Genomic DNA, 10983 nt, shown 5'->3' on the forward strand with positions numbered 1-10983 from the left:
AATTCAATGGTCAAATCAACGTCACAACCTGACATTGAATAAACTTTGTCGAAAAGCATGTTGTTTCAACGTTGTATTTTTGTTGCAAAATATTGGTTGGAAAATGACCAAAGTTCAACGGTCAAATCAACGTTGTCAAAAAGCATGTTGTTTCAACGTTGCATTTGTGTTGTAAAATATTGTTTGGAAAATTACCACATTTCAATGGTCATATTAATGTCAGAAGCTGACATTGAATAAATGTTGTCAAAATGCATGTTGTTTTAACGTTGTATTGGTTATATTGGTTGCAAAATGACCACAATTCTATGGTCAAAACAAGGTTGTCAAAAACGTTGTATTTGCGTTGTAGAACATTGGTTGGGAAATGACCAAATTTCAACGGTCAAATCGAGTTTGTCAAAAAGCATGTTTTTCCAACATTGAATTTGTGATGTAAAACATTGGTTGGGAAAATGACCAAAAGTCAATGGTCAAATCAACATCACAACCCAACGTTAATTAAACGTGAAAAAAAGATGTTCCAACGTTAGGATTGAGTTGCTCAACATCAGGACCTAATTCAACACGTTCTCAACGTTGTTTCATTGCCTTTTGGCTGCTGGAAAGTCTCCTTGGCAGAAAAAAGCACCCAGTAACAAACGTGTCCGCATCATTTAAATTAGTGCATCACAAACTTAACTACGTGTTGCCGAAAAAAATAAATGACCACTTCAATTGAAGGAAGAGCATAAGTCCATACTAGACTGTTAGTAATATCTAAGTTGGCGTTTTTTTATGCCTACCATTGATGTCTGGGTAAATCCACTTGATCAAACTTGCTTCGACATTCCACCCAACAAAATAACACAACGCTGTGCTTGTATCGGTGCAATATTTTATCGGAATAACATCAGTACGGGACAATTTTGCAATTGTAGCGGCAACATTATCATGTATTTTTGTGAGTGATTCGCAGTGTACAGTATGGATGTGCTCCGGGTTGAGGTGGCGACGGCGTAGCACTCACCTGGAGTATGCGACACCACTCGGACAGGCATTCCACGTCTTCGCAGGGCTGGAACATCCCCAGGGTGACGCAGTTGAGGAGGATGACCAGCATGGACACATGCTCGAACCACGTAGAAGGAAGCAGTTAAGGCTCAAACAGGAAGTCTTGGCAAATGTCTCACGCTCACAGAATCATTGATTTCCAACGCTTATACACTGTGGACAGGTTGCAGGCGCGTCCATACTGAAATATCGCTACCGCCGATACCAGTTGTGTATGCTCCAAAATTGAGTCTCAAATCAAAATATATATACTTTTGATACTTTACAATGACTTTACAATAGCTCACCGCTAACAGCAAGCTAACGCTCCTCAATGGAAACAAAGGGGTGGAGCTTTACAAATACCCACTGTCACAATACGTTTAAGAGCTGTACATAGTCGATATTACAATGACTATATCGACACTTTTTATTATCACACATTTTGGCCATTTTTTTTATTGTTTATCAATCCAGGAAAAATATGTCCCTGGACGCAGGAGAACATTGATTAGGACTAATGTTGTACCTTGTAAGTATTTGGTATTGGATTGATACCAACATTTGTAATATCACCTAAAACTAATGTAAAATACACAATCAACAGAAACATAGTGTAAGAATGTAGTAAACCACTCCTCCATACGCCATTTGCTTGATTTGCATGAACTACCCGAACTGTGAAATGCTATGGAAACACAAACCACACGATTCTACAGGAACCTATAGATCTAGGAACCAGAGGTTTCAGAAACCAAAAGTTAACTATTGGTGGAAATGGGCCTCATTTGTTACTGCATACGTCAGCAGCCAAATTAGGAGCCTTTGTAACCAGTTTCCATACTTACTAATAAAAGACAAGTTGTCTAGTATGTTCAGTATCTTTTTTCATGCCAAAATTCTTCTTTGATTGCAACATTTTTTTTTTTTTTTTGTATGACATACCTTTCTGTTAAAATAAAACCATTATTGACATTATTTTGTAGTCCCCTTTATTTAAGAAAGTATTGAAAAGTATCGGAATACTGTACATTTTGGTCGTGGCACCAACATGCTGGAACAAATGTCTTTTAAACATGTCTTTTAGGAAGAAAAAAATAAAACTTTTAGATAGTAAATATTGTTGGAAAAAAACAATACACGAGATTGTACTACAAACAACTACTGTAGTATTATAAAATAATGTAATAATAATGTACAGAATTTACTAGGGGTGTGGGAAAAAATCGATTCGAATACGAATCGAATCGTTTACGTTGTGCGATTAAGAATCGGTTCTCATTTTTAAAAAATCGATTTTTTTATTTTTATTATTATTACATATATATATATATATATATATATACATATACATATATATATATATATATATATATATATATATATTTTTTTTTTTTTTTTTTTTTTTTTTAATTTTATGTATTTTTTTTTAATTTTATTTTATTTATTTATTTATTTATTTTTTTCAATCCAACAAACCGCTACACAGCAATACCATAACAATGCAATCCAATTCCAAAACCAAACCTGACCCAGCAACACTCAGAACTGCAATAAACAGAGCAATTGAGAGGAGACACAAACACAACACAGAACAAACCAAAAGTAGTGAAACAAAAATGAACATTATCAACAACAGTATCAATATTAGTTATAATTTCAGCATAGCAGTGATTAAAAATCCCTCATTGACATTATCATTTGACATTTATAAAAAAATAAAAAAAAAAGAACAATATCGTCACAGTGGCTTACACTTGCATCGCATCTCATAAGCTTGACAACACACTGTGTCCAATGTTTTCACAAAAATAAAGTAAGTCATATTTTTGGTTCGTTTAATAGTTAAAACAAATTTACATTATTGCAGTCAGTTGACAAAACATTGTCCTCTATAATTATAAAAGCTTTTTTTTTTTTTTTAAATCTACTACTCTGCTAGCATGTCAGCAGACGGGTAGATCCTGCTGAAATCTTATGTAATTGAATGAATAGAGAATCGTTTTGAATCGGAAAAATATCGTTTTTGAATCGAGAATTGAATCGGATCGAAAAAAATCGATATATTATCAAATCGTGACCCGGACAATCAATATTGAATCGAATTGTGGGACACCCAAAGAATCACAGCCCTAGCATTTACCTAGAGAGGTGTCCCCATCGGATTTGTAATTGTTGTTTATGTTGCACACAGACATCTTTGCGTGGCGGACCGAGAGGTAACAGTTGACTGCTTTCCGGTGGTTACATTACAAGGTTGAAAAAAACCCTCAAAAAAAACTTGCAACTCAATTAAATACTCTCAATTATGACATAACAAGAAGCAGAGAGACAGCTCGTATTTCGAAACACTGATTGGAGGACTCGCAATTAAAAATGAAAACTGTCAGAGACTCATTCATCATTTGACATTCAGGGGGATGTCTCAGTGTTGGCTGTTGTGCAAACATGGAACAATACAAACATTACAAAGCGAATATTGAGGCTGCTGAGTCATTACAACGGTGTCACACTCCTCCGTCTGAGCAAAGTCTGCCACCTCCGGCAACTGCGATAACACTTCCCTGCGTTAGCGATGTGTATACGTGTGCAGACACACGTGCACACATTGAGAAACCTTACTCCATTTTATTGTGAAGCCACACACTTCCTGGAGATGTTACATATATTTTCAGAATCAAATGAGATCAAGTAGAAGGTGTATGAACAATTGCTTAGGTTTCGTTGACAGTGACAGAGACCTTCTAATCAACCAACTATGTATTATAGTAGGAACTTCAAACACAAGCAGAACTGCAAGACGACCTGGTTATCACCTGGCGTCAAAACCCAGGATGAGGTGGGGTTAGTCTTTGCTCAACATTCGCTTTTTCTCCTGGTGTGTAAAATTACACTGATGTTGAAGCAAGTGCAGACGGTCCATCCATCCATCCATTTTCTACCGCTTGTCCCGTTCTGGGTGGCGGAGGGTACTGGAGCCTATCTCAGCTGCATTCGGGCGGAAGGCGGTGTACACCCTGGACAAGTCGCCACCTCATCGCAGGGCCGACACAGATAGACAGACAACATTCACACTCACATTCACACACTAGGGCCAATTTAGTGTTGCCAATCAACCTATCCCCAGGTGCATGTCTTTGGCGGTGGGAGGAAGCCGGACTACCCGGAGGGAACCCACGCAGTCATGGGGAAAACATACAAAATCCACACAGAAAGATCCCGAGCCCGGGATTGAACTCAGGACTACTCAGGACCCTCGTATTGTGAGGCACATGCACTAACCCCTGTAACATCAAATAATTACTTTGAGGAGTTAAGTAAAAAGCTTGAGGTAGCGCAACACCATTGAAGGACAGTGGGGCTTGTTCGCAAGCGCCATCTCTGACACCAAGTAGAACGCCTCAGGAAGACAGAGCCGCTCTAACAGAGGAAAATGGATATGGATACTCGGTGGCCTAGTGGTTAGAGTGTCCGCCCTGAGATCGGTAGGTAGTGAGTTCAAACCCTGGATGAGTCATACCAAAGACTATAAAAAAAATGGGACCCATTGCCTCCCTGCTTGGCACTCAGCATCAAGGGTTGGAATTGAGTGTTAAATCACCATAAATGATTCCCGGGCACGGCACCGCTGCTGCCCACTGCTCTCCTCACTTCCCAGGGGGTGAACAAGGGGATGGGTCAAATGCAGAGGACAAATTTCACCACACCTAGTGTGTACCAATGAGTGGTACTTAAACTTTAACTTTAACATTAACTTGATTGATGGAAGATATATGGCCATGATGGGGACAGTACAGAAAAAGAGGCATTAGAAGTTGAGGGTGGAAGAGGAGAAGAATAGGCATTTGGACAAGTAAGTGCAACAAAGTTGCAGGAATGACAACAGTGGGTAGCTGGAGGAGAAAGCCAGGGAAGTCCAGGAGGCAGCACAAAACAATAATCTGCTGGTTCTGCCTTGCTCTGGGATAGTCCTCTGCTTGTCTGTGTCTTCTCAAGTGTTGGTAAATATTGCCTGTCTGTGACTGCCCAGAGGAGCCCAATCATTGGTCATCACCAGCCCTATAAATTTCCGCTTGCCCTTCTGTCCTGTGCCAGTTTCTAATACTCCATGTCTCATCCCAGCACTCTCGTTCTGATCTGTGTTGTTATTGACCACTGCCTGTATTTAGATATTGCCTTCTGCATCCCACCTTATGAATATCTTTGTTGTATTGAGCTGACCATTTGTGTAACGACTACTTCACGCCTGCCAACTCTGCCTCTGTGTCCTTCTCCCTCTGTCGAGTCGCTGACAAATGCAAATCATTGTACAGCCAAAGAAGCAGCTCTGGATTCCCGATCAGAGGAAACGATGGCAGAGCACTCTTGATGCAAGGTGGATGGAGCATTTCAGTCAGGTTCTTGTCAGTCAACAACTTCCAAGTTACTTAGTTTCGAACATAAACCACCAGCTCCAAACCTAAACATTACTTCAAAAGAGATTGCCGAAACCAAGGTTGCCAGAGCAATCAAGCATCTCAAAGACAACAAGGCAACAGGACTCAAAGCATGGTCCTTGTGAAAAGCCTCCCCTGCTGGTTTTATTTGCTCTGGCTTACTGAAGATGTTCCTACCGCTTGGATTATTGTGCAGCTGCCTCGTAAAGAAAATCTCCCGAGACTGAGACAACTGGCGAGGTGTCACTTTTGTCTATCCCTGCCAAGGTTTTCTGCAGTGTGATGCGCCAAGGTGGATACGATCCTGAGGAAAGGACAAGCTGTAAAAACAAGCTGTCCTCCAAGTACGGTAACACCTTCAGAGCCCCCTTACAGAACACCGCCTGTTGAATCAGAATCAGTGGCAACTGGTGACTTTGACATAGTTTTTCGTGTAAGGTGGGGTTGCATTCTATCGCCCTTGTTCTTTCTTATCGCATACTTGCCAACCCTCCCAATTTTTTCGGGAGACTCACGAATTTCAGTGCCCCTCCCGAAAAACTACCAGAGCAACCATTCTCGGGAATTTCTCCTGATTTTCAACCGGACAACAATATTGAGGGCGTGCCGTGATAGCACTGCCTTTAACGTCCTCTACATCCTGTCGTCGCTTCCGCTTTTTCTCCATACAAACAGCGTCCTGGCCCAATAACATAATTTATGCGGGTTCTACAGACACGTAAGTGACTGCAAGACATACTTGATCAACAGCTATACGGGTCACCCTGAGGGTGGCCGTATAGATAACTTTAACACTGTTACAAATATGCGCCACACTGTGAACCCACACCAAACAAGAATGACAAACACATTTCAGGAGACCATCCGCACCGTAAAACAACATAAACACAACAGAAGAAGTACACAGAATCCTTTGCCGCCCTAACTCTTCTGGGACGCTACAATATACACCCCCGCTACAACTAAACCCTGCCTACCCGACCCCGCCCACCTTAACCCCGCTGCGCCACACCTCAAACCCCCGGTGGTCGGAGGTCTCAAGGTTGGCAAGTATGCCTTATCATCATCGATTTACGACGTAAAATACCCTTAAAAATACCCTGCAGTTCACCATGAAGTGAGGACAGGGTAAACGGACTAACCTGGACTTTGCAGACAACCTGGCTCTGATCAGCCATACCGACAATGACCAGCAACCTCCAGGAACACGGTGAAACGGTTAGTCTAGGGATAAGCCGACAGAAGACCAATGCCATGAGTGTCGGACAGCAACATCTATATCCACTATTAGCTCCAGACAAGCATGACATTGAGTATATTAAGAACGTCTATCTTGGCAGTAATATACTGGGTCCAGCTGACGTAGAAAAAGACGTACAAACTAGGACCTGCAACATTTGGCCTGCATCCAAAGCCATCACTACAGCAACCAAGTGCCTCTAAATGTCAGTGGTCATCCCAATATCAAGGTGAACCTGTGAAACGTTCGTAACAGTAACATACTTAGTGTTTTTCACCTACGATGCCTCAGGACCTTCTTGGGATCTCACGGCAGAGTCATATCATTATGAAGAGATAATTGAAGAACAGGACCGGAATCTCTGTCTGACATGGTTTTACCAAGAGAGGAAAAAAGGCTCCCCAAAAATAGTGCAATGGACTGGGTGCCAGAGGGTGGGAGAAGAAAAATAGGGAGGCCAAACATGACACACGTTTCATGAAGACCACAAGAGAGATGGGCGTCAGCTTACCTCGTGCAAGAAAAATCGCAAAAGACCGGACTAATTGAAGGGAACTAAGACCAAGTTAGTGCACCGAAGGTGTCAAAATCAGATGGATACAGTTTGTACCCAACTTACCAGGACTTTGACATTTGAAGTAAAGAGGACCTATTATTCAAAACAAACTTTTTTAACCTAATGGCACCTACTTGTGTGTATTTAGGATGTGCAGAAGTCCTGAACATTTGAAACCAAACCGTGGCGGCATTGCAATTTTTTTTTTTTTTGCACCATGACTTGGGTAGGTTGTTTGCATTGGGTCATATAAGTAAGGCTGTGCATCACCCCATTCAGAGACAAATCAATTGACCTCATAAAACCACAATGTCCACTAGTTGGCGACAAAATAGCCATACCAACATTGGCAAATTTTCAAAATGAATGGAATCTCCTTGCGATATACAATATTCCTAATTTCTTCTAACTTCTTTCTTAGTTTATTTCAAACATGAACATGAACACACTTACAACATAACACATCAAACAATTTAACTCATGACATCTCACAGGTCAAATTGAAGAGCGTTTAGACCAAACTAACTTTGTTTTCATTAGCTAAGGGTCCAGCTTCCACAGCCTTCCCGCCACAGTCCTCAGTTAGGGTGCTGACGCTTGCTCTTCCACCCATGGCTCGTCTATCTGCGCACACTCGAAGCAGCCGCTCCAGGATGCGGTACCCAGGCTGTCTGCCTGTGTTCTCCTCTCCGGGCCTGCTGCCGCCCAGCTTAGTAAAATAACGAGCTTCGCCTGAAAAGCCTCCACTTTTCTCCCCCACGACTCTGTTTGGGGGAGATAGCATAACTCGGAATATCGGCCTTTTCAGTGGTCAGGAAATAAAGTTATGGACATTGCTACCCGCTCTCGCCTTCCTTCTGTGGTAACTCGGCTCGATGTCCATGTTCGACCCAATTGGCCACAGGTGCCAAACTCAAGGACTGGGGGCCAAATCTGGCCCACAACATTATTTGACGTGGCCCGCAGAAGCCTGAAAATAATATGAGTTAATAAAATGCTTAATATTTTCTTATTAGATATATTTGATCTTTCCGTTTGACATTAAAACTCATGTACTGCATATGATATTATCAGAACCAAAATATTATATTATCATGTATTCCAAAAGTATTTTGTTGTTAAAATAAAGATAAATACTGTACTTTAATATCCATTTGTTTTATGATTTCAAAACAATATATCAATGAAATTGTAGACTGTAAAATTGACAAGAGATTTTACGGCTAAATTCCGCCGACTGAGTTTTTTTTACCGTAAAATCAACGTTGGTACTGTTGTGTTTCCATAAGTAGTAAGACACTAAAACTTTAAAACACAAAACAAAATAAAAACTCAGCTCTGTTGCTTGAATTGTTACCGCTAAAATAGTGGTAGTGTTTCTCCATTGCATTCCATGTATTCCATTATTTTATATGCTGTAGAAAAAAACAAAACATTCCTCCATCCATCCATTTTCTACCGCTTATTCCCTTTCGGGGTCGCGGGGGGCGCTGGCGCCTATCTCAGCTACAATCGGGCGGAAGGCAGGGTACACCCTGGACAAGTCGCCACCTCATCGCAGGGCCAACACAGATAGACAGACAACATTCACACTCACATTCACACACTAGGGCCAATTTAGTGTTGCCAATCAACCTATCCCCAGGTGCATGTCTTTGCAAGTGGGAGGAAGCCGGAGTACCCGGAGGGAACCCATGCATTCACGGGGAGAACATGCAAACTCCACACAGAAAGATCCCGAGCCTGGATTTGAACCCAGGACTGCAGGAACTTCGTATTGTGAGGCAGACGCACTAACCCCTCTGCCACCGTGAAGCCCATTCCTTTTACTGTCAAATTCTGGTGACTGAGCTGGCAGTTTTTAAAGTAAAATGTAAATATTTTTTTTGCAGCTTATGTAAAAAAAATATATTTTTAATGTAATATATATATATATATATATATATATATATATATATATATATATATATATATATATATATATATATATATATATATATATATATATATATATATATATATATATATATATATTTACATGTATATTCATACATTACTCATTGTTAAAATCGGCCCTCTGATGGAAACTTTAACTGTGATGTGATGTGGTACTTACAGTACAAACACTTTATAGGGTGCAACATAACACATGGAAAAAGCTACTTCCTACTTAAACAGTACTGCCGTCTAATGTCTTGGAAATGAGACACAGTTTTTAAAACGGGGTGGCATAGCTCGATTGGTTGAGTGGCCGAGCCAGCAACTTGAGGGTTCCAGGTTCAGTCCCCGCTTCCGCCATCCTAGTCACTGCCGTTGTGTCCTTGGGCAAGACACTTTACCCACCCGCTCCCAGTGCCACCCACACTGGTTTAAATGTAACTTGGACATTGGGTTTCACTATGTAAAGTGCCTTGAGTCCCTAGAGAAAAAGTGCGATATAAATATAATTCACTTCACTTCACTGATGTGGCCCTCGATGAAAACGAGCAATAGGCCGACCAGACGCCAACTGGAAGAGATGAAAAAGAATGTGGAATTCCTCTGGAAGGGGTAAATGCTGTAGTCGTTTGTAGTGAATTCTGTTGTTAAAGCAAGATTTTCCATCTAAAATTTAGTATTTCTTGTTAAAATTGTGGTCTTTTGATCATTCACAATGCTCACAAGTAAGTGGCCTCACAATACCCGCAGATAGAATGGCAGATGAATCACATTTTCTGATGCCAGACAACAGCAACGATTCCCTTACATACCCTCTCGAGCAAACATCAACACGCTAGAAAGGTTTTCCAGCACACACGCGCACCAACACACCCGGCTAGGACTGCTCCAGCTGAGCTGTCAGGTCAGTCGCGGTGCACAAAAGATAGCTAAGCGCATTAGACGAGCACGCAGTCAACAGTAAGGGCCATCGAGACACTAATCTACGGCCAAAATGCATCTAAGTAATAGCTGTATAGTAAGGGTCACGTACGGGCCAAAGGGCTCAATAACCACCACAACAAAGCACAACAGCGTGTTGACAAAGTTTCAAAAACTGCGGATGAGCGCTTTAAGAACAGTTAAGAGTTTACACTAATACTTGCAAACTGTGCATTATTACGATACAAACAATATGTGTCAAACTCAAGGCCTGGGGGCCAACCCTGTGTGTGGCCCATGAAAGCCTAGGAATAATATTTGTCAGTAAAGTTTTGTTTCTAAGACAATAACCGGTGTATAGTACTTACTGTAGTTTCTAAGTGCATTTATCCATCCATCCATTTTCTACCGCTTATTCCCTTTGGGGTGGGGGGGGGCGCTGGTGCCTATCTCAGCTACAATCGGGCGGAAGGCGGGGTCCACCCTGGACAAGTCTCCACCTCATCACAGGGCCAACACAGATAGAAAGACAACATTCACACTCACATTCACACACTAGGGCCAATTTAGTGTTGCCAATCAACCTATCCTCAGGTGCATGTCTTTGGAAGTGGGAGGAAGCCGGAATACCCGGAGGGAACCCACGCTGTCACGGGGAGGACCTGCAAACTCTACACAGAAAGATCCCGAGCCCTGGATTGAACCCAGGTCTACTCAAGACCTTCTTATTGTGAGGCATACGCACTAACCCCAATGCTATCCTCATCCATGACTGTAACTGCAATATTTATTGTTATGGGTAACGTATGTCATGTTTTGCCACAACATTGTCAATGATGATCAATGGAACAGTTTAAATG

At 41.5% G+C, this 10983-nt stretch overlaps 1 protein-coding gene across 1 annotated transcript in view; it reads right to left on the bottom strand.

Moving 5' to 3' along the window:
- Positions 1 to 2443, bottom strand: part of cacna1ha (calcium channel, voltage-dependent, T type, alpha 1H subunit a) — a 174708-nt gene extending 172265 nt beyond the window's left edge. The window contains exon 1 of the mRNA XM_061905837.1: positions 1010 to 2443. Within this exon, the coding sequence (XP_061761821.1) occupies positions 1010 to 1102 (93 nt within the window). The 5' untranslated portion in view covers positions 1103 to 2443. The remainder of the gene's footprint in view (positions 1 to 1009) is intronic.
- Positions 2444 to 10983: the final 8540 nt, after the last annotated feature.

The sequence above is a fragment of the Nerophis ophidion genome, linkage group LG07, assembly GCF_033978795.1.
Source record: "Nerophis ophidion isolate RoL-2023_Sa linkage group LG07, RoL_Noph_v1.0, whole genome shotgun sequence".
Taxonomy (NCBI): domain Eukaryota; kingdom Metazoa; phylum Chordata; class Actinopteri; order Syngnathiformes; family Syngnathidae; genus Nerophis; species Nerophis ophidion.